We start from the raw sequence: 27,355 nt of genomic DNA, 5'->3' as shown, positions 1-27,355 counted from the left end.
CCTGGCTGGAATATCGCAAAGATAGGTTGAATGCTGGTGGTGTAGTTGTGTTTATAGCAATAGAAAGTGTTAACAGAATCATCCGTCGGTTCTTGGTAGAACAACATTATAACAAATGAAAAGCACCAGTTTGCTTTTGTTCTACAATATTACTTCTGTTGCGTTAACCGGTTTTCAGCTTACAAGGCCATCTTCAGACGTTTACTCTAAAGGTGGCCTTGTAAATTGAAAACCAGTTAATACAATAAAAGTGATATTGTAGAACAAAAGCAAACTGGTGCTTTTCACCTATTAATAGAAAATGTGAAATATCTAGTGAGACCAGTACAGATTCAGAATTCGAAATAATGTGGATAAAGATAAGTGTTAAAGGTGCCCTTGTAGACCGTCATCTGAGGGGAACCTCGGAGAATATTTCGCATAAATTTCCTAGTCTTGTTATAATTTTAGATGGAGATTTTTAACTTACTGGCTATAGACTGGGAAACTCAAGTGATTAGGGCAGGTAGTAGGGACAGAGAATTGAGGGAAATAAATTGATCTAAGTGCCTTATCTGAAAATTACCTTGAGCAGTTAATAAGAGAACTGACTCATGAAGATAATGTCTTAGATCTGCTGGTGACAAACAGACCTGAACTTTTTGAATCAGTTTGTGTAGAAGAGGGAGTCAGTGATTATAGGATGTTTCAGCACCACTGAATTACAGCTGTAAGTAGGAATATGAGGAAAGTTAGGAAGATCTTTCTGTTTAGCAAGAGTGAAAAGAGACAGATTTCAAATCACCTGATAGATCAAGGTGAAAATTTTACCTTCAGCACTAGCAGTGTTGACCATCAGTATACAAAATTCAAGAGCATCGTATAATACACTTTAACAATATTAGGAAAAGAATGCTACTCACCATAAAGATGACCCATTGAGTTGCAGACAGGCACAAAGAAAAGACATTGTTGCACCTGTTCTCAACTCGACAGGTCATTTTTACGGTGAGTAGCAATTTATCCTTTTCCTAAAATTGTTGACATTCCAACTTGGGCTTTCCATTGTATAATACACTTCAGACTGGTACGTGCCAGGCAACATTGTATGAGGAATGGAAGAGGCCCACCTTGCTCTGACTGCCATGTTGGAAAGCTGTTGTGAAAGCAAAGAGAGCTCCACTCTAAATTTAAACATAGGCAAAGCCTCACAGACAAGCCAAAATTATTGTAAGAAGCGCTATATATGAATTCGAAAGTCCAAATCTCTGTACCGACTTGACAGAAAATCATATGTTAAAGCAGCAAATTGAAGCCTTATGTCCAAGTACTCTGTGACCATAATGGCTTAGAAGCAGAGGATGGAAGAAAAAGGCTAAAATACTAAACATCTTTTTCCAAAACTATTTCACAGGAGAAGATCGCAATATAGTTTTTCCTTTAAATTGTTGCACAAATGACAAAATGGCATATATTGAAATAAGTGACCAAGGGATAGAAAAGCAACTGAAATCTCTCACTAGAGGAAAGGCCACTGAAACTTATGGAATACCAGTTTGATGCTACACATAGTATACAAAAGAACTCACCCCTCTTCTAGCAGCAGCGCACCATAGTTCTTTTGAGCAAAGATATGTTCCTAATGATTGGGAAAAACATGGTTAATTCCCATTTACAAGAAGGGTTGTTGAACAGATTTAACAAAATTATAGGTCTACATCTCTGATGTCAGTCTGTTGTAGAATTTTGGAACATGTTTTATGGTTGCTTATTATGACATTTCTGGAGACCAAAAATCAACTCTATAGGAAATACTATGGGTTCTGAGAACAACAGTTATGTGAGACCCATCTCACTCCATTCATCCATGAGACCCAGAAAGCAATAGATACAGTTGCCCAGGTAGATGCCATGTTCTTTGACTTCCAGAGAGTGTTCAATACAGTTTTGCATTAGCACCAACTGATCAAAATATGAGCTTACAGAATATGAGACCAACTGTGTGATTGGACTAAAATGCTCCCAGCAAACAAAGCAGAACACAGCATGTCATTGTGAATGGAGAGAGGTCTTCAGACATCAAAATAACTGCAGGCGTGTCCTAAGGGAGTGTAATAGACCATTATTTTTCATAATATACATAAATGACATAGTAAGTAATGTTGGAAGTTCCAGGAGACTTTTTGTGGATGATGCCATTGTATGCAGAGAAGTTGCAATGCTAGAAAATTGTAGTGAAATGCAGGAAGACCTGAAGAGGATCGATGTTTGGTGCAGGGAATGGCAATTGACCCTCAATATTAACAAATGTAATGTATTGTAAATACATAGAGAGAAATCCCCTGTATTGTATGATTACATGGTTTCAGAGTGATCACTTCCTGTAGCTACTTCCATAAAATAGCTGGGAGTAATTGTATGGAGTGAATTGCTGTGGAACAACCACATAAAATTAGTTGCAGATAAGACAGATGATAAAGATTCGCTGGAAGAATCCCCAGGAAAGGAAATGCAGTCCATCAACAAAGGGAATAGTTTACAAAACATTTATTCGACTGATACTTGCATACTTCTCATTAGTCAGGGATCAGCACCAGATAGGATTGAAGGAGGAAATATAGAAGATGCAAATAGGAACAGCATGTTTCATTACAAGTTGATTTAGTAATTACAAAAGATCAGACATGATCAACCAACTCCAGCATCAGACTCTGCAAGAGTGGCACTATGCATCACAGTATGGTCTACTCTTAAAATTCCGAGTTTGTATATGTTCCTCCTACATATATCTTTTGATAAGGCCGTGAACATAAAATTAGAGAGATTTGAGTGCAAACCGAGGCTTACCAGCAATTGTTCTTCTCGTGAACTGTAAGCAGCTGGAACCAGAAAAGGGGGTATTGACAGTCGTACACAAAGTACCCTCTGCCATGCACTGTAGCGTGGCTGCGGAGTATAGCTGTAAATACAGATTTGAAACTTTGGATGAAACTGAAATTAAAGTGTAACTAACAAAGCTTTGTTTTTCTTTTTCTTGTATTTTTAGGTGATACTCTCCACTCATACGCTTATGATGGCAACCGGGTGCGAAAATGGAATGTTTCCACCTACAAATATGGTGAACCGTGGCTGAGTGGTGATATTATTGGCTGCACAATTGATTTAGACAGAGGTGCTGTAGGGTTTCATAGGTACAGCTGCATTTACAAAAATAGTTTTACTAGTTACTCTTAATCATAATGAAGAAGAGAATTTGTTTGATGTGATAAAGTTATTTTTTTTAGTTTCCACAGGAAGTAAAGGCAATATCCCAAAATTCAGTTAATGGATATTCTTAGTTTACAGAATGAAATTTTCACTCTGCAACTGAGTGTGCACTGATATGAAACATTTTGGCAGATTAAAACCGTGTACTGGACCGAGACTCGAACTGAGACTCGAACGTGGGACCTTTGCCTTTTGCCGGCAAGTCTCTACCAACTGAGCTATTTGAGAATAACTCATGACCTATCTTCACAGCTTTACTTCCCCTAGTACCTCATCTTCTACTTTCCAAACTTCACAGAAGCTCTCCTGTGAACCTTGCAAGAGTAGTACTCCTGGAAGGAAGGATACTGTGGAGATTTGGCGTAGCCACAGCCTGGGCTGTGAGTCGTGACTCTGAGTTGTGAATCGTGCTTGGGTAGCTCAGTTGGTAGAGTACTTGTCCACAAAAGACAAAGGTCATGAGTTCAAGTCTCGGTCTGGCACACAGTTTTTATCTGCCAGGAAGGTTCATATTTAAAGTTTTTGTAATGAAATACCAAATAGAAAATTATTTAATTTTTTTCAGCTGGATTTACACAAGTGTAATTAAATTATGAATACTTTGCTGTTTACGAAAATAGGGCCCGGGTTCGATTCTTGGCAGGAGATTGGGTGTTGTGTGTCCATCATCATTTTCATCATCATTGACCCGCAAGTTGCTGAAGTGGCGTCAAATAAAAAAAAAAAAAGGACTTGTAATACAGCGGCCGAACTCCCCTGCATGGGGCCTTCTGGCCAACAACGCCATACAATCATTTCATTTCATTTCGTTTCAATAAAAATATGACTGGAGATGAAATGTATGTCTGTTGACACAAAGACTGGCTGCCAGGTCTTTCAGAATGTGAACAGATATAAGCAGATTGTACTGACCCCAGACTCAGAGATTCAGAAGCACTCGGATGTGTACTGAGATTGTTGTGTTCGTAGCTCTGCCATGATTGGAAATTGTTTACATTACTTGCCAAACTCTTCTCACTGTGACATTCAAGTGTACCATGGGTAACATTATTGGAGATAAATGTACTGAAAAGTGCAATTTCCTGAGATATTGATGATAATAGAAATCTTTTGATACTTTTTTGTGTAGAAACAATAAATTGTTAAAATTTCAAAATGTGAAGGAAGGTTAGTGGAGTCACTAAAACCAAATAAGATGTAGAACATTTATCAGAACTGTAGTTACAAAACAGTAAAATTACAAAAATGGTTTAAATTTTGTTCATAAATTATGGAACATACTGAGGGATAGTCATAAAGTTTAGGTTATCACTTTGAAAAAATAAAATTGCATAATTAATTTTTGTTTGTTTGTTTGCTAGTATATGTCTGTAGTCTTGGTACACATTATAAAATCTGAACCGTAGGTTGCTAAAGGAACCAGAATAAAATGGCGTAGCCCATTTTCTTTTTTGATGGTAGTGCCAGGAATGTCACAGCTGTTTCAGGTCACTCTGGAATGCCAAAGAAGTAATTTGATTTTATCTCTAAATCTGCTACTGCTGCTGATATTCCACTTTATTTCTGGGGTGCACCATTTTATTTTTGCTGCTCTAGCCATGCCTATCGTTCTGTGGCATGGGGAGTTTGATGTGTGTCAGAACTGCAAACAAATAATCTATTAATTGCCTAACCTTGATCTTATGATAGTTAAAACTTAATGACTGCCCCAAATACTTCCAAAAGTTTCATATGTCAGTTGTGTATGAGAACAATTTTGGAGGCCATCGTTGTGTAATGAGGAAATGCTGAAAACAAATGGAATAGAAATAATATAATTGAAAACATGTTTACAGGCAAATTGTTTAGACCTTACAATCTTTGCACCAACTATGTGCACTACATATTTGTATATATGCATACCTTTATGAGAGAGTCTTTTGTTTATGGTCCCTGTTCATTTTTAACCAATCTGACATTGTATTTATTTTACTGTATGGTACACCGCTTCTGGCTAAACTTAATTTTCTGGCACTCGTAATTTCTCAGACTGCCTCCTTACTTCATGTTTTCAATAACATTATTCCCATTCTATTTGTGTTTGGCATTTTCTGAATGCACAATGTGGAAGTGTAATAGGATTTCAAACTACAAAACAGTTCTAATGCACATTTCATTTATGTCAGTCCCACAATGTACTGGCAGCATTTGCACTGCACAAACATCTCATTGTACATTTTTGTAATGTGTAAGTTTTAGTTGTTGATGTTGAGACAGTGATAGTGGCCAGTGACTGAAACTGGTTGTATATAATAAAGAAAATATTTACACAGCTGATTGTCATGTCAAAATGAAACTGACTGCATTTTATCAAATAATAAAGAAGTTTTGCAGGTTGTGACAGTCCTAAACTGCTTCTGAACTGCAAGTGATCATAAAAAACAGAGTAAAAATACATACAAAACTGAAAGGAAACACCCTTGCCAACAGAAAGCCAGAAATCTAGGTTATGAAAAGATTTAAAAAGTGGATTGATAGCTAAAGCAGGCAATTATTTTAGGAAGGTACTTGTGCGAGGAGCAAAAGCTGTTGTAGGCCAGAAGAAAGCACATAAATACTATCGGGCATCATTTAAAAAAGAGGGGAAGAGTTTCAATAAAACAATGTTAAAAACATGACAGAATATGAAAGTGTTTTCTAAAGGATGAGACAAGATAGTATGAAAATTTGGCAAGGAAAAAAAAAAAAAAAGAAAAAAGATAGACACCACATCTCATGAGTTAATGTAGCACAGTTACAATAACAGAGACTTAATTCTACATGCATTTCAAGATTTCTTTAAATTTTGATGTAGTTCAGGAGATGAATCATAAACACAAATATTAGGTTGGTGTATAAATTTGTAATGTTTTTGTTTTGCATGTTGATATGCCTGTTGCTGTGGTTTTTATTTATCTGTTGTCATTTTTTATTTGTTGTTTACTATTGCCATTGAGTTTACATTTTGTCATTTGGACATAGTAAATGGAACTGTGGCAGCTAAAAAAATGGAGTGTCAAGTGGAGAAATTCTAACATTTCCGACATATTCTTCTGTTTGAGTTCAGTAGAGGGGTGACAGCAATGGAGTCAGATAGAAACATTTGCGCCATATGTCCGCCCCGTAGTGCAGCGGTAGCATTACTGCCTACCATGCAAGGGACCCAGGTTTGATTCCTGGCAGGGGACTTTGTGTTGTGTGTCCCTCATCATCGTTTCATCATCATTGACATCCAAGTCACTGAAGTGGCGTCAACTAAAAAGACTTGCAGTACGACAGCCAAACCTCAAAGGGGATATCCCGGCCAATAAATGCCAAAAGATCATTTTGTTTGCACCATGTATGGGGATAATCCCATTGTTCAGAGCAGAGCAAGAAAATGTCATTCTCATTTTAAATGGGATCGTTTTGACATTAGTGGTTCTCCGTGTTTAGGGTGACCTTCGTGGTTTGATGAACAGCAGTTGCTATCACATCTTCAAATGAAACAATTGTATAACGATTGAATTCATGATATCCAGTGATTTACGGAGCTATACAACAAGTTCGTTTATTTGGATAGATGTGTATGGGGCCTGAAGATGGCATAATGAAATGTCGAAACTGGTTGCCTTTAGAATAAAATAAAATAATATCTTAAAGTACACAGCTGTTGGTAAATTTTACTGGAATTGACAAATACAGGAGTTTGGTTGGGAAATCATTCTACGTCCACCTTATTCACCTGGTCTTGTGCCCACAGATTTTCACATTTTCTGCTTTATCGAGCAACATTCAGGGAACTTCCTTTCCGGATAAAAATGTGCTCTGAACGTGGCTCGATGGGTACTTCACCTCAAAGCCATGTAATTTCTACAGTTGTGGAATCAAGAAGCTGTCTCGGTGTCGACAGAGTGTTGTAAATAGTGATGGAGAATGTATTGTTGATGACTGAAGTTTCTGATGGTTTGTAAAGCCATTCCAGATATGAAGAAAGGGAAGACTGTATCACATAGCTGTTGGGCTGTGCTTCTTTTGACTCTTTGAGTCCTGGTTGATTTTGCTACAAATACCTGTAAAGTTCCATATTTTCAGTCTTTTTGTCTTGTACGTGAATCTGTCAATACTGTGTAATGCAGCCGTTTGCTTATGCCAGATAAGTGTATGGGTTCTGTCTATCTTTAGTCAGTGTGTTTGATTTTCAGATTTTTAAAACTTTTAATTAATTAATTAATTATTTTTTTTGAAACTTCTTTAACTCTTTTACTTTGCAGCAATGTTTTATCCTTAATGATGTCAGATTTTCCTTAATATACAGCCGGCCGCTGGTGGCCGAGCGGTTCTGGCGCTACAGTCTGGAACCGCGCGCCCGCTACGGTCGCAGGTTCGAATCCTGCCTCGGGCATGGATGTGTGTGTTGTCCTTAGGTTAGTTAGGTTTAAGTGGTTCTAAGTTCTAGGGGACTTATGACTTCAGCTGTTGAGTCCCATAGTGCTCAGAGCCGTTTGAACCATTTGAACCTTAATATACAAATAATTTTGAAAATTAAAGTGTCTTGTTCTTAATGCTGTAATTTACTTTGATATGTTTAGGAATGGCCACACAATGGGAGAAGCCTTCTCTGATGTTAAATTAGGCCCTGGAATGGTCTATTTCCCTGCAGTAAGCTTAGCTTTCACTGAAAACCTGGTTGCAAATTTTGGGTCTACACCATTTCGTTATCCAGTCGAAGGATATCAGCCAATTCAGGAAGTTCCACATCATGACTTAGACAAAGCCAATATGCTATTCAAATGGCTGCTGCAGCTTCTTATGGTTTTTGAACAAAGTTATGAAGTTAGTAAGATTTATTAACTGTGAAATATTTCATGTTTTAAATAGGAAATATTTCTTATTATGATCTCATAATATGTATTTTTCTCTGTATGTTGTGTTGCATTTTACTTTTTTTTATGTTACTACAGCATTGCTTATATATATATATATATGTATTTCCTGCCTGTATATTTGTGTCAAAAATTAATTCTGTAGTCTGTATCTTGAACAGAATTCTACTTGGAACATAGAGGATGTGACATCAAACCAGGCATTACTAATGGGATTAGCTGGTGTTTTGATAGACCCATTGGCTCCATTGCTGCTGTCATCATATATTTCAGAAGCATGCTTGTTACCCTTTTTAGAGCTCTTGTGTGGTGTGCCTGCAGATTATATGCAACCAGAAGGAAACACAAGGGAAAAGAAACATAAATTTTTAATTTTCATGGATTTATTGTGGGCATTTCTTGAGGTACTTTGTATGATTCTTAAATAGTTTTTACCTGCTGTTGGGTGAGAATATGCTTGCTTAAGAACTATAATCTCTTCCAGGAGCATGAAATAAAGCAGTGTCTGGAAAGTATAGCATCATGCTTACTTGCTTGCTATCGCCATGTTTCGTTTGATCTCGATTATGCTAGTCAAAAGAGGAGCCTCGTAATGCTTACCCATTTGGTTAGCCACCCACGAACAAGGCACTATCTGTTGGAAAATGTGCTGTTTGATAAAGTGAGGTGAGTGAGTGGTTTGTCGTATGTACGTCAATTGCAGTTTCTTTATGGCTCCTTCATTGTCAGCTTAAGTGTCAGAAAAATGTATCTGACTCTACTCACAGTTAACTTCTTATTTTGCATAAACTGAAGTTTTGTTACCCTTTTCTGGCTCATATCTGTCATACAGCAAAAATTCAGTGCGTTTTGTGGCACCTAGTAACTGTTTAGTCATACACAAGTAGAAAGTGGATAATTTCTGTGTAGAATGGCGTGCAGGATACATAATCATGTCAACCATAGTTTGTATGTTAGTCCTGTCACTATGATTTAGGCCTTAGATGATTTGTTACAACTCAAAAAATACAGTTCTTGTTTGATGATATGACATTATACCTTGCTTTAGAAGTTGAAGGTAAAATCTTCTAGGTTGTTTGGCTGTATCATGTTCCTTTTCAGTATCTTCTACACAGTCAATGTTTTGACCTCTCTACTGGGATCTACTTCAGTATCATCTGGTGCCACAGATAGCTGAGCACTCTGCTAGAAGTTCCCAGAAGAAGGGTCAAAATGTCAATTGTGTAGAACAAATTGAAGAGGAACATTGACACTACTAACATCTTAATAGATTTTTACCTTCAGTGACAATGAACATGAAAAACTGCAGATATACCTTAGAAGATTTCAATGGAGTTCCATCCCTCTATGAGCTGAGAAGTTGTGGTGGTGTGGACATTGTGCCATTAGGAGGAAATCATTTAACAACCCAACCATAGGAAGTTTGTTTAGAATCTCATCTTTAATTGTATGTATTACTTTTGCAACATCATCACATGACTAAACATGATTTTGATGACAGTGAAGGCATCATGATGCTTCCTCACTACTACCCTTACTTTATTATTGATGTCATAATTAAAGCAATTCTTTAGTTTAGTGCCACATGGGTGCCTTAAAGTATCTTGTGTATAATGAATTGATTTTATTGTTACACCTTTTTTTACGAGGGCAGTTCAATAAGTAATGCAACACATTTTTTTTCTCGGCCAATTTTGGTTGAAAAAACCGGAAATTTCTTGTGGAATATTTTCAAACATTCCCGCTTCGTCTCGTATAGTTTCATTGACTTCCGACAGGTGGCAGCGCTGTACGGAGCTGTTAAAATGGCGTCTGTAACGGATGTGCGTTGCAAACAACGGGCAGTGATCGAGTTTCTTTTGGCGGAAAACCAGGGCATCTCAGATATTCATAGGCGCTTGCAGAATGTCTACGGTGATCTGGCAGTGGACAAAAGCACGGTGAGTCGTTGGGCAAAGCGTGTGTCATCATCGCCGCAAGGTCAAGCAAGACTGTCTGATCTCCCGCGTGCGGGCCAGCCGTGCACAGCTGTGACTCCTGCAATGGCGGAGCGTGCGAACACACTCGTTCGAGATGATCGACGGATCACCATCAAACAACTCAGTGCTCAACTTGACATCTCTGTTGGTAGTGCTGTCACAATTGTTCACCAGTTGGGATATTCAAAGGTTTGTTCCCGCTGGGTCCCTTGTTGTCTAACCGAACACCATAAAGAGCAAAGGAGAACCATCGGTGCGGAATTGCTTGCTCGTCATGTGGCTCAGGGTGAGAATTTCTTGTCAAAGATTGTTACAGGCGATGAAACATGGGTTCATCACTTCGAACATGAAACAAAACGGCAATCAATGGAGTGGCGCCACACCCACTCCCCTACCAAGAAAAAGTTTAAAGCCATACCCTCAGCCGGTAAAGTCATGGTTACAGTCTTCTGGGACGCTGAAAGGGGTTATTCTGTTCGATGTCCTTCCCCATGGTCAAACGATCAACTCTGAAGTGTATTGTGCTACTCTTCAGAAATTGAAGAAACGACTTCAGCGTGTTCGTAGGCACAAAAATCTGAACGAACTTCTCCTTCTTCACGACAACGCAAGACCTCACACAAGTCTTCGCACCCGAGAGGAGCTCACAAAACTTCAGTGGACTGTTCTTCCTCATGCACCCTACAGCCCCGATCTCGCACCGTCGCATTTCCATATGTTTGGCCCAATGAAGGACGCAATCCGTGGGAGGCACTACGCGGATGATGAAGAAGTTATTGATGCAGTACGACGTTGGCTCCGACATCGACGAGTGGAATGGTACCTTGCAGGCATACAGGCCCTCATTTCAAGGTGGCGTAAGGCCGTAGCATTGAATCGAGATTACGTTGAAAAATAGTGTTGTGTAGCTAAAAGATTGGGGAATAACCTGGTGTATTTCAGTGCTGAATAAGACAACCCCTGTTTCAGAAAAAAAATGTGTTGCATTACTTCTTGAACTGCCCTCGTATAAAATCAATATGATTAACACTGTCTTCATCTGTTAAAATATACATCCATATTTCTGTACACTGGACTGGCATTTGGGAGGACAATGGTTCAAACCTGTGTTTAGCTGTCCAGATTTATGTTTTCCATGATTTCCCAAAATTGCTCCAGGCAAATGTTGGGATGGTTCCTTTGAAAGGGCAAGGCTGATTTCCTTCCACATCCTTGACACAATCTGAGCTTGTACTCCGTCTCTAATGACCTCGATGTTGACAGGACATTAAACCCAAATCTTCCTTCCTTTCATATTTGTGTACTTTTGATGTACAAAATGCCCAACGTAGTCTCTGGCTTTATTCAAGAGAAGGTCTACAGATACAGTGAACATCAAATGTATGAACTGTAACATTTATTTTAATTACAGAGAGCTATTGGATAGATGAAAATAAGCTCACATTCACCATGAGACAGATATTGATTCTCTCTTTAAAAATGATGTGATAGTACCTTCAATCAAATCGCCCAACTCCATGACTAGTTGAACAGCACAGGGAACCTAGCTTAGTTTACCATTCTGAAATGCCACCCTTAAATGTGTGAGAGGAGAGATCATTTTAATTACCACTGACACCGAGTGAGAATAAAATTTCAGTTTTTGTAGTTGTATCTATAATTGGACAGTGGTAACAGTGACTTCTCAATCATACCATTGGAACAAGTTAATAGTTTGGGCCTTCACCATTCTCAAGTATGCAGAATGAAAACTAGAAAATTTCAATCACAGTTAATGAAAGTTCACATAAAAACTTAGCTGCTTCATATGATGAGATCTGAACTTGGATATCCTCGGCGGTTTTGCTTCAGAAAGTCCCAGTGTTCGATATTGCTGATGTACTAATTTTTGTATAAAACACAGAGTGTATCACATTCCTTGTTTTGTGCTATGACTGATTTGGATGCACATTGATGATATGTACATTTCTTGTCTGACAGCCTTTGAAAGAATCTCACAAGCAGCTTCTGAAAGACAATAATGCAGACTCACTGACTGACTGACTCTCTCATTGCCTCCGACTGTCTCCCTTTGACTTACTACCCACTGCCTGCTGTGGTTCATGTGTCACTTCCTTTTGTATAAAACCAAACAACTGAATACATTGTTAAATGTAAGATTTATAAAATAACAATTAAGTCATTAGATGTTTTTAGTTACTTACATCAAAAAATGGGCCACATATAGCCCTACATGTTCTGATATTCAGTTTGGAAGAGTTTACTTAATTTCATATACAATTTCAATGAATTTTACAGTACAGTTTAAATTACATTTTAGTTAATTATAAACAAATTACTTTGAATAAGATATTGTTATCAGTGTTTGGTTTGCTCTCTATTAGCACTATCATTTTAAATAATCATAATGAATAAACACTGTAGCTTTTCAAATATAGGGAAGAAGTTAAATTTCCAAGAATGTGTGGTGCAACATGGCTGCATAGTTCACATAACGAAATTTCAAAGTTGGATTATTAACAAATGGCTTTTCCCCTTAGTTGCTAATATAAATCAGGTAACATATTAATGTGAAATTTAATTTGATATAGGAAACTCATTTGTACTAATTTTTTAAAGGGCAGTTTACTACTGGAAATGGGTATATGCATAACAGTATGAAGGCCAGAAAGTTGAAAATTCAAGCTAAATTGACCCCTTCAGAGAATGTTGACATGAGGAGGGAATTTTGGATAGGGACGTGAAGGTAGTCTCATTTCAGTTCCTAAAGTAGAACTTTATCAAAGGTGGTGACTTGTTCTGTGATGTCAGTGACTAACGGCTGACAGTGTGACTAAACCTGCTGAAAAAGTGAGGAAAAAATTACGTTTTAATATTAGTGCAAACTTTTTAAACTTGTTCACTCTTTGTTTGTGTACCCAATAATTATTCTATTCAAATAATCAATCATATTCAGAGTTCTTTGGAAGTTTATTAATTCACATTTAGCTCATTTCAGGAAATTTAATACCTTTATAAAATCCGTGTTAGTACTGTTTATGTACGTAAGTGTGCATACACTTACCACAAATTGCTTAACAATACTGAAATTAAAAAGGACTGACTGTCCATCTCCCTTGCTGAGCATTCAGCATGTTCGACTGCCATGTGGAGAATATGGACGAATTCCTGCTACTGCTGGCTATTTTACCTGTTGGGAGAATTGTATCAGGCCATGTGAGGCCAGTCAAGGAGCTGCTTCTGTCAGAAGTAGTGGCTGCAAGGTTGGTTAGGTGACAAGGGATGCTACAGGGGTTTTGCTAATCACCCTATATGTCCCTCTACATCTCGTTGGTAGAGAATGACTTGACAGCAAATAAGCAGCGTGTAATCTTAAAGACCTGATCGTCAAGACAAGTCCATAAATGAGTGTCCAAATACTGGTCACTAAAAGAAGAAGACTTGGGTTCTGTTAACGTACATGCAGTCAGAAACTGACATGATTCTCTGACATTGGTAACAGTACAATTTCTCATTTCATGGAAGGTAAAATAAACGAATGGGTGGAATTGTTGAAAATCCTAAACTGGATGGGTTATTTTTTTCGAAAGTGTATGACTATTAGTTTCCATTGACCTCTATCTTTTAAATCTTATTGCTCGTACATCATTATTTATGTTAGTACCTCAAATTTGTGTTGTGCCCAGGATGTATAGGTAGTAACATTTCATGCCGAATTAAGTGTCTTTCATTTAATTCATGTATGCAATGGTAATCTTTTTGAAGTGAAGTTGTGGAGTCACTTTTCTTTTACACCAGCACCTGTACAATTTTCCTGTTTTTTAAATTCATATTAAAATCCTATTTTATCTTTCTACTGATCAAGAAATTTTTGCAACTAGGATCAAGTAGGTAAAAAGACGAGGGTTAATAGAAATCCTTGGGTAACAGAAGAGATACTGAATTTAATTGATGAAAGGAGGAAATATAAAAATGCAGTAAATGAAGCAGGCAAAAAGGAATACAATCGTCTCAAAAATGAGATCGACAGGAAGTGCAAAGTGGCTAAGCAGGGATGGCTAGAGGACAAATGTGAGGATGTAGAGGCTGATCTCACGAGGGGTAAGATAGACATTGAATACAGGAAAATTAGAGAGACCTTTGGAGAGAAGAGAACCACTTGCATGAATGTCAAGAGCTCAGTAGGGAACCCAGTTCTAAGCAAAGAAGGGAAAGCAGAAAGGTGGAAGGAGTATATAGAGGGTCTATACAAGGGCCATGTTCTTGAGGACAATACTATGGCAATGGAAGAGGATGTAGATGAAGATGAAATGGGAGATATGATACTGCGTGAAGAGTTTGACAGAGCACTGAAAGATCTCAGTCGAAATAAGGCCCCGGGAGTAGGAAACATTCCATTAGAACTACTGACGGCCTTGGGAGAGCCAGCCATGACAAAACTCTACCATCTGGTGAGCAAGATGTATGAGACAGGCAAAATACCCTCAGACTTCAAGAAGAATATAGTAATTCCAATCCCAAAGAAAGCTGGTTTTGACAGATGTGAAAATTACTGAACTATCAGTTTAATAAGCCATGGCTGCAAAATACTAACACGAATTCTTTACAGACAAATGGAAAAACTGATAGAAGCTGACCTTGGGGAAGATCAGTTTGGATTCCATAGAAATGTTGGAACATGTGAGGCAATACTGAACCTACAACTTATCTTAGAAAATAGATTAAGGAATGGCAAACCTACATTTCTAGCATTTGTGGATTTAGAGAGATCTTTTGACAATATTGACTGGAATACCTTCTTTCAAATTCTGAAGGTGGCAGGGGAAAAATACAGGGAGCGAAAGGCTATTTACAATTTGTACAGAAACCAGATGGCAGTTATGAGTCAAGGGGCATGAAAGGGAAGCAGTGGATGGGAAGGGAGTGAGACAGGGTTGTAGCCTGTCCCTGATGTTATTCAATCTGTATATTGAGCAAGCAGTAAAGGAAACAAAAGAAAAATTCGGAGTAGGAATTAAAATCCATGGAGAAGAAATTAAAACTTTGAGGTTCGCTGATGAGATTGGCGATAACATCTCGATCAGCAAAGGATTCGAGTCCAGGAAGGGAGGCGTTTTCACAATGAACAATGGCTAGGTTAAACCAACCACTACCAGAATTTACAGTAGCGACATCTGTTGCAGATAGAACTCACTGCGGAATGGTTCCACTGGCATGCACTGCCCACTTATATACAAAGCGAGTGACCTTGATTATGTAACGCGCTGATAACGGACTTAGACTCTGCACGCACCACCCGGAGTCATTATCCCATATGTGCGCTGTAGTCGCTTTAGCAGCGCACTCCGATGGTTCGCCGGTCTGGCGCTGAGCCAAGTCGGGCGGGTTACGTCACCTACTCGCTAGGCGCTCAGTGGGCAGTGCGGCGCTATGTTTTCCAATTTTTTCAAACTGTTGCATTCTTGAGCCCACGGTTCGCAATGTACGACTAGCGGTTACAAAGGTCAAGGATCACACTTTATTAATAATTATAGTACAAAGTAACATCTCCAGTTATTGTTACATTTTCAGCAAGTACACCAAGTCCTTTCATCTATGCACGTATTTTTTCATTATTACTAACTTTTCTACAAGAGCGGGCATACAATGAAATAATCCGAAAACATAGTGCCGCACTTCCCGCCAAGCGCCTAGCGAGTAGGTGACGTAACCTGCCCGACTTGGCTCGGTGCCAGGCCGGCGCGCCAGCAGAGCGCACTGCTAAAGCGACTACTGTGTGCGTATGGGATAATGACTCCAGCTGGTGCTTGCAGAGTCTATGTCTGTTATCAGCGCGTTACGTAATCAAGGTCACTCGCTCTGTGCATGCCAGTGGAAGCATTCCGCTGTGAGCTCTATCTGCAACAGCATTCAAGCACTATACCTCATCGTCGTGTTTATCTTCAACGGCGCCACCACATGCCTGTCTACAAACATATTATTAGCCTTGAAAATAAACTTGGAGGAAATGGAACAGCCCAGGCAATTGTTTTAAATGGACCTATATTATTTCGAGGCTGCAGGGTTAATTTTACTCTGGATGTCGCTACTGGAAATTCTGGAAGCGGTTGGTTTACCCTAGCCATTGTTCGTTGTGAAAATGCCTCCCTTCCTGGACTGGAATCCTTCTCCGATCGATATGTTATCGCCTACAAGACGTGGCATTGTGGAATCGACCCGAAGTTTCAAAGTAGACCTAGTTATGTGTATAGTAATATGCCTTTTACATTGTATACCCGCTCTTGTAGAAAAGTGCGGTACTATGTTTTTGAATTTTTTCAAACTGTTACATCCTTGAGCCCCAAGTTCGCGATGTACGACTAGCGGTTACAAAGGTCAAGGATAACACTTGTTTAATAATTATAGTACAAAGTAATATCTCCAGTTACTGTTACATTTTTAGCAAGTACAACAAGTCCTTTCATCCATACACATATTTTTTCATCATTACTAACTTTTCTACAAGAGCGGGTATACACTGTAAAAGGCATATTACTATACACATAACTAGGTCTACTTTGAGTCTTCGGGTCGATTCCACAATGCCACGTCTTGTAGGCGATAACATCTTGATCGGCAAAGGATTCCAGTCGCTCAAGGATGCAACAATTTGAAAAAATTCCAAAACATAGTGCCGCACTGCCCGCCAAGCGCCTAGCGAGTCGGTGACGTAACCCGCCTGACTTGGCTCGGCACAAGGATGGTGCACCAGCGAAGCGCGCTGCTAAAGCGACTACTGCGTGCGTATGGGGTAACGACTCCGGCTGGTACATGCAGAGTCTAAGTCCGTTATCAGCGTGTTACGTAATCGAGGTCACTCGCTCTGTATATAAGCGGGCAGTGCATGCCAGCAGAACCATTCCACTGTGAGCTCTATCTGCAACAGCATTGAAGTGCTATGCCTCGTCATCGTGTTTATCGTCAACGGCGCCACCTCATGCCTGTCTACAAACATATTATTAGCCTTGTTTGGAGGAAATGGAACAGCCCAGCAAAGGACGTGGAAGAGCAGCTGAACGGAATGGACAGTGTCTTGAAGGGAGGTTATAAGATGAACATCAACAAAAGCAAAACGAGGATAATGGAATGCAGTCGAGTTAAATCTGGTGATGCTGTGGGAATTAGATTAGGAAATGAGACACTTAAAGTAGTAAATGAGTTTTGCTATTTGGGGAACAAAGTAACTGAGGATGGTCGGAGTAGAGGAGATATAAACTGTAGACTGGCAATGGCAAGGAAAGTGTTTCTGAAGATGAGAAATTTGTTAACATCGAGTATAGATTTAAGTGTCAGGAAGTCATTTCTGAAAGTATTTGTGTGGAGTGTAGCCATGTATGGAAGTGAAACGTGGATGATAAATAGTTTAGACAAAAAGAGAATAGAAGCTTTCGAAATGTGGTGCTACAGAAGGATGCTGAAGATGAGATGGGTAGATCACATAACTAATGAGGAGGTATTGAATAGAATTGGGGAGAAGAGAAATTTGTGGCACAACTTGACTAGAAGAAGGGATTGGTTGGTAGGACATGTTCTGAGGCATCAAGGGATCACCAATTTAATATTGGAGGGCAGCATGTAGGGGAAAAATCGTAGAGGGAGACCAAGAGATGAATACACTAAACAGATTCAGAAGGATGTAGGCTGCAGTACGTACTGGGAGATGAAGCAGCTTGCAGAGGATAGAGTAGCATCGAGAGCTGCATCAAACCAGTCTGGACTGAAGACCACAACAACAACAACAACAACAACAACAGTTTCAACCATGATTTTTACTTTGTGTGTGTCATACCTTCTCTCACTGTTTCTGGCTTGGCAGTTGGTAAATTTAATATTTAATTTAATTTAATTCTTTACTATTTCTTTGTCTCTGGCCTTTGTCACACTTTGCAATAGGGTCAGCATGATTAGTAATGGATTTGGCATGGTTAATGTAAGGGGTGGTTGGATGCCCTTCCTGTCACCATCCCGTTATCACCTGGTATGGAAAATTTACACTCCAACTGTCTACATATAGTGTCATTCATGTGAAAGTGAGCAAAAGTTTCCTAAATGTTTACTAGTCATATAACTGAGTGGGACTTGGGTATGAGTGCAATAATCACTTAGAATGGCCGGCACACTAACCCTCGGCGTTAATCCACTAGGTGGATTCAATCCAGTGCTAGCACACTTCCCAGTCCTGAAAGCAGTGCTCTAACATGCGTGGCTATCTGGGTGGGTAATGTTCTTACTCTCTTAATTGTTATATAATATCAGTGTGAAATTAAGGGAAAGGCCACCACTCATTTGTAGAAGATCAATGGTAGGAGCACAGAAACACACAACAGAAAATGGCATTCACACTAGCTTTTAAACACTAGCTCTTTTGCTAAAGGTTCGCCAATGACATTGTAATTTTGTCAGAGACAGCAAAGGACTTGGAAGAGCAGTTGAACGGAATGGATAGTGTCTTGAAAGGAGGATATAAGATGAACACCAACAAAAGCAAAACGAGGATAATGGAATGTAGTTGAATTAAGTCGGGTGATGCTGAGGGAATTAGGTTAGGAAATGAGACTCTTAAAGTAGTAAATGAGTTTTGCAAAATAACTCCTGATGGTCGAAGTAGAGAGGATAGAAAATGTAGACTGGCAATGGGAAGGAAACCATTTCTGAAGAAAAGGAATTTGTTAACATTGAGTATAGATTTAAGTGTCAGGAAGTCATTTCTGAAAGTATTTGTATTGAGTGTAGCCATGTATGGAAGTGAAACATGGACGATAAATAGTTTAGACAAGAAGAGAATAGAAGCTTTCGAAATGTGGTGCTACAGGAGAATGCTGAAGATTAGATGGTTAGATCACATAACTAATGAGGAGGTATTGAATAGGATTGTGGAAAAGAGGAGTTTGTGGCACAAAGTGACAAGAAGAAGGGATCGGTTGGTAGGACATGTTCTGAGGCATCAAGGGATCACCAACTTAGTAATGGAGGGCAGCGTGGAGGGTAAAAATTGTAGAGGGAGACCAAGAGATGAATACACCAAGCAGATTCAGAAGGATGTAGGTTGCAGTAAGTACTGGGAGGTGAAGAAGTTTGAACAGGATAGAGTAGCATAGAGAGCCGCATCAAACCAGTCTCAGGACTGAAGACCACAACAACAACAGTACACACATTCACACACAGCCACACAAATGTACACTCCCGTGGCCAATATCACATGTTAAAAGAAGACTATTTGCTCCAAGTTTATAATAAATATTAGCAAATATCAATAGATTTTGTAAACTGAATAACTCTATACCACTGTACAGTGAGAATAAGTATTGCTGTATTTTTAAAGGATAAGCATGTACTGTAAGTAAAGATATGTCTGCTACCATTTGCATATCTGCTTAACTGATTTACTGCTATGAATGCTTACTGCTACTTAAGCTAAGACCATCTTTAAGGGCTTCATTATCAATGAGCTGCTAAACCAAAATCTTCCTTTCTTATGATACAGTCATAGAGTGACAATTTTTATGTAACTAAATGGCTTTCTTATTTCTTTTGTGTATGATAGGGGCAGTACCTTTGAGTATCAGTTTTCTTTTATGTTCTTTTAAGAAGTTTGTGTGCCCATTACTGTGAGATACCAGTGGTTGGTTTGATATGATTTCCAAGTAGTTTGCTATTTTCTTTCATTGTTCTGTGTGCTGCAGTGTATTTTCAATTTGTGTTATACAATTGAAAATGGCATTAGTAATTTTCATTATCCATTGTTTCTTAATTTGTGCTTACGCTTTCTGATTGTTTGCATCTTCCATCAGGCATACAGTGAGAGTGGGTATAACTGTTGATTGTTTACTACTATTCCTTACAGATTTGCAAATTTTGTCCATGTTAAACCAATGGACGAAGGTGGTTTGGCTCAAGTTGTGACAAACCCGTGGTGGGAAACAGATGTTGTAGATGAAGATGTTGAAAGAAACAAGGAAGATTATTTGCAAGCCTGTCAGAAAATTAAGGAAGCTGCAGCAAGTCAGTTCTTACCTAACTTTGGTAGTTATATTTATATTTTTGTCCCCAGTATGTTTCAGTAACATTTGCTGTTTGATGTAGGTGTAGAAGCTGTGCAAATTAATTTTCTTGGGAAACTTCTGGATAATGCAGATGGAACTGAAACACAGCCGTCCTCAAGAAAGATATTCCTGAAGAAATTTCGAGTCTTCTTGCATGAAAATCTCATCTCCAGTCAAGTATGGTCCATAATTTCATTAGTAGACATTATTACATTACTTTCTATTTGATTTGTGAGCTATAATAATGAAAGTTTCAAGCAACTTTTGCATTGTGTTACCATTTAAGTGACTTGTGATTACGGCACTGAAGAAACTCTTCTGCCAGCAAATGTATATGCCATGCTGTTTATGTTACCTGATTGCATTATACTACAAAAATGGAATTTACATCTGCCACTAATTTGGTTGGTTATGGTAAATAACAATCCTCATGTTTACTATTAAATATTTTCTTTGTAGATCATACTATAGTACAGTCCACATTGAAGTCTTATGAGTAAAGGAAACCCTGTGTAGAAAGTTTAAATTCATGTAAAGCTACAGGTTGTATAAATTAAGTATCAGAAACTTTAAGGATTTGTTCTCTATTTCAAAGTACAAAATTTTGTACAGAAACCAGATGGCAGTTATAAGAGTCGAGGGACATAAAAGGGAAGCAGTGGTTGGGAAGGGAGTGAGACAGGGTTGCAGCCTCTCCCCGATTTTATTCAATCTGTATATTGAGCAACCAATAAAGGAAACAAAAGAAAAATTTGGAGTAGGTATTAAAATCCATGGATAAGAAATAAAGACCTTGAGGTTCGCCGATGACATTGTAATTCTGTCAGAGACAGCAAAGGACTTGGAAGAGCAGTTGAACGGAATGGACAGTGTCTTGAAAGGAGGATATAAGATGAACATCAACAAAAGCAAAATGAGGATAATGGAATGTTGTAGAGTTAATTCTGGTGATGCTGAGGGTATTAGATTAGGAAATGAGATGCTTAAAGTAGTAAATGAGTATTGCTATTTGGGGAAGAGAAATAACTGATGGTGGTCGAAGTAGTGAGGATATAAAATGTAGACTGGCAATGGAAAGGAAAGCATTTCTGAAGAAGAGAAATTTGTTAGGATTGAGTATAGATTTAAGTGTCAGGAAGTCGTTTCTGAAAGTATTTGTATGGAGTGTTGCCATGTATGGAAGTGAAACATGGACGAAAAGAGAATAGAAACTTTCGAAATGTGGTGCTATAGATGAATGCTGAAGATTAGATGGGTAGATCACATAACTAATGAGGAGGTATTGAATAGAATTGAGGAGAAGAGGAGTTTGTGGTACAACTTGACTAGAAGAAGGGATCAGTTGGTAGGACATGTTCTGAGGCATCAAGGGATCACCAATTTAGTATTGGAGGGCAGCGTGGTGGGTAAAAATCGTAGAGGGAGACCAAGAGATGAATACACTAAGCAGATTCAGAAGGATGTAGCCTGCAGTACATACTGGGATATGAAGCAGCTTGAACAGGATAGAGTAGCATAGAGAGCTGCATCAAGCCAGTCTCAGGACTGAAGACCACAACAACAACATCAAAATATTACACAAAGTTTGTTCAAAAATCCTTAATTGGTACATTTACCAAACACATTTGCATATATGAAAAGATTCAGTACTCGTGGAATGAAAATTATGTGTTTACCAAACGCATTTACATTTACAAAAATTACTTGAAGTAATCACCTCGTGCTTTTGTGCATCCCCTGATCCTATGTTCTGTACTTCACTGTACATTGTGGAAAACTCCTGAGTCTTTCCATATTTTGTCAAATCCATTTGCTCCATCAGAGCATCGAGATTGTGTATGGGAATTGAATACACTAAGAATTTTAAATGTCGCCAAAGGAAAAGAATTCCATTTGATATAAATCTGGCTATCGGACAGGCTATGTAGTGGATTGCCCTTGATCAATCTACCTGTTCAGAAACTAGTTGTTGTGACGCTGTCACACTATCAGTGTGAAGTGAGGTGAAGCGCCATTGTGCGTTAAATGAAGTCTAGAAGCACATCATCGAGTAAATGAAGTGACTCGTGTCTGAGAAACTGTAAATATGTTTGCCCTGTAAGACATTGTAAAAAGAAGTAGGGGCCAATAAGATGTCATGATTTATTCCACCCCACATGTTGAGGCTGAACCTCTGTTGATGTCTGTCTTGTCAGAATTCATGAGGTTTTTCACAAGCCCAGCTATGGTCGTTATGATAATTGAAGGCCCCATCACGTGAAAGATCAGCCTCTTCAGTGAATAAGGGACATGCCAAGAACTGTAAAAACACAGCACACTGCCCTAACATGCATTGACAGAAAGCTATTCTTGGCTGAGAGTCTGCATCATTTATTCCTAGCAACAGTAAAGGTGAGATGGGTATAGAAGATTTTCATGCAGAATGTCCCAGATCATCAAGTGGTTAGTGCCTTCCCTTTGTAATACATCTACCATTCAAAAGTAATGAAATAATAAATATTGTAATCATTGCAAATAATGAACTTCATAAAATTACAGGTGATTCTGTAGGAATAAATGCCAGTGTCAATCACTAAGAGAGAAAAACTGAAGTGGTAAATGTGCAACTAAGAGCGATTGTGAAATTATATTCATCTGAGAGAAAGATGTAACTTTGCCTGGATCTTTGGTAATTACAGTTATTATAACCCAAATACCATTTTGTAATTACTCTTCATTTGTTGCACCAGATTAATCAGACAAACAAAAACAATACACATTTCTGCCAACAACCAACACAGACTATAATACCTGCCTTAGCTATGGCTAAAACTGCACTCCCTTGGCAAGTGCTGCCTCCTCTGTATAAGTGACATACAACAATCAGCATATGTCACAGAGTTGTTTAAGTGATTACATAATTGGTGTTATAAGAAAAAGTTATAAATTTCTGATGTCTGAATACAGGATGTGTTGCTACAGAATGTGGTGACAGGTTTAACAGGAGCAGAATTTAGATAACAAAACAGTTTTGGATCAAAAACCAGTTAATACATTTGAAAACAGTTAACACAGAGAGTTAATTTACTCTTTAATTATTCAGTGGTTTTTTCTGCTATCACTCTCCTTGACTCTTTGACACAATTTAACAAATTTATACAGACAAAAGTTTAGTAGAAATTTCGTAAGTATTTTAAAGTTAGATTCAAGTTGTTGCATATGTTCTGGAAAGTAGTTGTACATAATATGATAATTTGAAGTTAGTGACATGGTATTCAATATAATAACAGTTTCAGACAGGTGATACATTGAAATTATAGAATGAACGCAGTTTATAATCTGAGAAAAAGTTACATAATTCTGAGCTAGGTATCATATTCTATTCTAAAGTTTTGAGTTAGGTCGTCAGATTGTATACTAGTCTGTACCACTGACCAGTTTCATTACAATAGCTCCTCCTCTCCTCTCCTCTCCTCTCCTCTCCTCTCCTCTCCTCTCCTCTCCTCTCCTCTCCTCTCCTCTCCTATCTCCCTGACAAATTTTGTAAGCATGGAAGTGCGAACAGAATTCTGACAGAAAAATAATGGAAATGCCCAATGTTAATTTTGATAAATGTAAAAAATTTCTGAAAGCGAAATGTGCTTAATGTATGTAAGTTTTTTGTTTAGTTAATGAAAATTATATAAATTAAACTTAAATGCTACGTTTCTTGCTTTTACCAAGAAAACCTGGTTTTCATAAAACCCAAAAACAAATTTCAAGATCTCTCAGTGATTCACTGCTGTTGCAGAATTCATCAGCCATTGTTTAATAGCTAGACACTAATGTACACAGAATATAATTACAAATTAGTAGCTAATTATGAAGTGTACTTTTTTTAATGAACAAAGGAAAATATGTTATTTTTCTAAGTTAATACTTATGTCATATTTTACGCTCAATAAACAAATTCCCCCATAATCAGTAATAACAGTCCCTCATTACTCACATTACATCATTGTACCTTCCAGTTTCTGTCTATTATCATACATTTCTATTTTGCTTTTGATGTTATATGGTGTAAATGGTAATTACAACCTCTCTTTACAACTAAAAATTCAGTTAATCATCATTGAATAATATTAACTTCATCCCACATCTCTGCTCAATGTACAGTTTAATTGAGACATTGTTTTATTCCCATGTTTTTAAAATTAGCTGCCCACTACATTTACGTTTTCTCTTGTCACAGATTATTTCAATAATTACCTTCATAAATTTACCAATGTTTTATTATCAATCCATTCCACATGACTGCACAAACATGATCTACTACATTCCATAATACAAAGTTCCTAATCACAGCTTCATAATCCTATATCTTCATAATCCCTGCTATATTGTCATCAAAGTCATATCATCATCATCATCATCACAATCTACATCTCCATCTACAACCATACTCCGCAAGCTGTGGGATGCAATCTCTCTGATTTTATCCTCATGGTCTCTTTGTGAGATATACGTAGGAGGGAGCAATATACTGCTTGACTCCTCAGTGAAGGTATGTTCTCGAAACTTCAACAAAAGCCCGTACCGAGCTACTGAGTGTCTCTCTCTTACAGAGTCTTCCACTGGAGTTTATCTATCATCTCCATAATGCTATTGTTGTTACTAAATGATCCTGTAATGAAGTGCACTGCTTTCTGTTGGATTTTCTCTATCTCTTCTGTCAACCTTACCTGGTACGGATCCCACACCAGTAAGCAGTATTCAAGCAGTGGGCGTACTAGTGTACTGTAACCTACTTCCTTTGTTTTCGGACTGCATTTCCTTAGTATTCTTCCAATGAATCTGTGTCTGGTGTCTGCTTTACCGACGACTAACTTTATATGGTCATTCCATTTTAAATCACTCCAATACCTGCTCCCAGATAATTTATGGAGTTAACTGCTTCCAGTTGCTGAAATGCTATATTGTTGCTAAATGATAAAGGATCTTTCTTTCTATGTATTTGCAGCACATTACACTTGTCTACATTGAGATTCAATTGCACAATAATCCATATAACCATCATTTGCCTCAATGTGCCCCATTGTCAACATAACAACTCATATAGAATTCCCTAGCGTGTCGTCATACTCGTAGCACATCATAGTGAATCCATAATGCTTCTTTATCTCCACATAATTACCTGTCACTTTTAACTGCAGTAATATGAAAGTAGCAAAACAATGTTCACCTGATCATCATCATAATATAGACAACATTCTGAACCCTATTACTCAATATTGGTTCATTCAGGTTTGGATAAGAATAGATATTACTTCACTAATCCTTTTCTTACAAAACTTTCATGGAATTTCAAAGTCCAAAGTGTTACTTAGCTATTCTTCTCCAATGGTCAACAAATGCCATAAAACAGACATGGGACAAGCAAAAACAGCCATTACACAGTACAAAAGTTTTCACTTAGCTCTCTGTTTCCAGTATAACACTTAATTATTTCAGTATTCTTCCATTAGTCATTATTTTCATCAGTGCAATAGAAGAAACCATAAAGTAACACCCCTTCCTGTCCGTAGTTTTACCCATAACAATTAAAATTTTTGCAAAGCACTTCATGACAATCACAATTTCCAAGACAGTTAATAATAAGTATTGAAATTTCACTAAAATATATGACAGAATGAACTGGTAATCCACATCAAGCTCAGTTATAGTGCACAGGGCTCCTCACTTCCAGTAGCGAAATGAGAGTTAAGAAAGCATAATTAAATGAATGACTTCAAAAAAACTACTTAGCCATCCACAAAAAACTTACTTTTCTTATGTTGTTGTTAAAATTACTATAGTAAATCTGAACAGGTGACTAGCCTAGGCATAGCAGCAGTAAATGTCTCTCTGATATAAAAGCTGCAAGTATATGCTGTCAGACAACTGGGAAATGTGGGAAAGATGCGGGAATTTTTTCACTTGGGAAAAACCTGTGAATTTTTAGAATTTCGGGAATTCTTCATTATTTTGGTTTTCAGTTAAATTTTTGTAGTTTTGAGTGGTAAGAACTTATACTCTAACAAAGAATTTTATTTTTTGCTAGCTACTTTTGTAAAACTGTCTTTTTCAGAAGGTATTGTGCATAGAATCACATATTGCGTATCCAATGTGATAGTCATTGACTGTCTTGTACATGCACATCCTCCACTTAATCACCATTTAAAATATATGATTTACAAGTGCTAAATCATGTATTTTTTAAATTGTAATTACAATATTATGAAAAGAATAGTTGCTACTCACCATATAGTGGAGATAGCCAATGGCCTTCATCAACAATAGACACATATTCTCTCTCTCTCTCTCTCTCTCTCTGACACACACACACACACACACACACACACACACACACACACACACACACACAGTCACACTCATGCAAATGCAACTCACACACATGACCACTGTCTGGGGCTGCTGAAGCCACACTAAGAGCAACAGCTGCAGTGAATGATGGGAGAAGCAACTGGGTGGGGTTAAAGAGGAGGCTGAGGTGGGGAGGGGAGGGGGTAGCAGGGTAGGGGTGTGGGACAGTGAGTGCTGCTGGAGAACATGCAGGGAGGAGGTGGAGAGAGGATGGGGCAGCTAGGTGCAGTTGGGAACTTAGACGGAGAGTGGGGAAGAGGTGGGGGGTAGCGGAAAAGGAGAGAAGTAAAAGGTGTGTGGGGTGGAATAGAGAGCTGTGTAGTGCTGGAATGGGAACAGGGAGGGGCTGATGGGTAAGGACAATGACTAACAAAGACTGGGGCTGGGAGCGTTATGGGAACTTAGGATATATTGCAAGGAGAGTTTTCACCTGCGCAACTAAGAAAAGCTGGTGTTGATGGGAAGGATCCGTAAGGCACATGCCGTGAAGCAGTCATTGAAATGAAGAATGTCATGTTTGTGGGTGTGCTCAGCAACAGGGTGGTCCACTTGTTTCTTGGCCACAGTTTGTCGGTGGGCATTCATGCACATAGACAACTTGTTGGTTGTCATGTTCACATAGCATGCAGCATATTGGTTACAGCTTAGCTTGTAGATCACATGACCGATTTCACAGGTAGCTCTGCCTTTGGTGGGGTAGGTGAGTTTTGTGACTGGACTGGGTCCGCAGCTCGTGGTCGTGCGGTAGCGTTCTCGCTTCCCGCACCCTGGTTCCCGGGTTCAA

At 38.4% G+C, this 27,355-nt stretch overlaps 1 protein-coding gene across 2 annotated transcripts in view; it reads left to right on the top strand.

Annotated features, from left to right (window-relative positions):
- LOC124620048 (E3 ubiquitin-protein ligase RNF123-like) overlaps positions 1 to 27,355 on the top strand; it is a 159,358-nt gene that overhangs the window by 24,103 nt on the left and 107,900 nt on the right. For both annotated transcript variants that reach the window (XM_047146724.1, XM_047146716.1), the window contains exons 5-10: positions 3,026 to 3,170; positions 7,836 to 8,079; positions 8,291 to 8,533; positions 8,614 to 8,795; positions 19,992 to 20,149; positions 20,231 to 20,367. In XM_047146724.1, the coding sequence (XP_047002680.1) occupies positions 3,026 to 3,170; positions 7,836 to 8,079; positions 8,291 to 8,533; positions 8,614 to 8,795; positions 19,992 to 20,149; positions 20,231 to 20,367 (1,109 nt within the window). The remainder of the gene's footprint in view (positions 1 to 3,025; positions 3,171 to 7,835; positions 8,080 to 8,290; positions 8,534 to 8,613; positions 8,796 to 19,991; positions 20,150 to 20,230; positions 20,368 to 27,355) is intronic.

This window comes from Schistocerca americana, chromosome 1, assembly GCF_021461395.2.
Source record: "Schistocerca americana isolate TAMUIC-IGC-003095 chromosome 1, iqSchAmer2.1, whole genome shotgun sequence".
Classification (NCBI taxonomy): domain Eukaryota; kingdom Metazoa; phylum Arthropoda; class Insecta; order Orthoptera; family Acrididae; genus Schistocerca; species Schistocerca americana.
The sequence above is the reverse complement of the archived record's forward strand: the minus strand, read 5'-3'. Positions and strand labels throughout refer to the sequence as shown.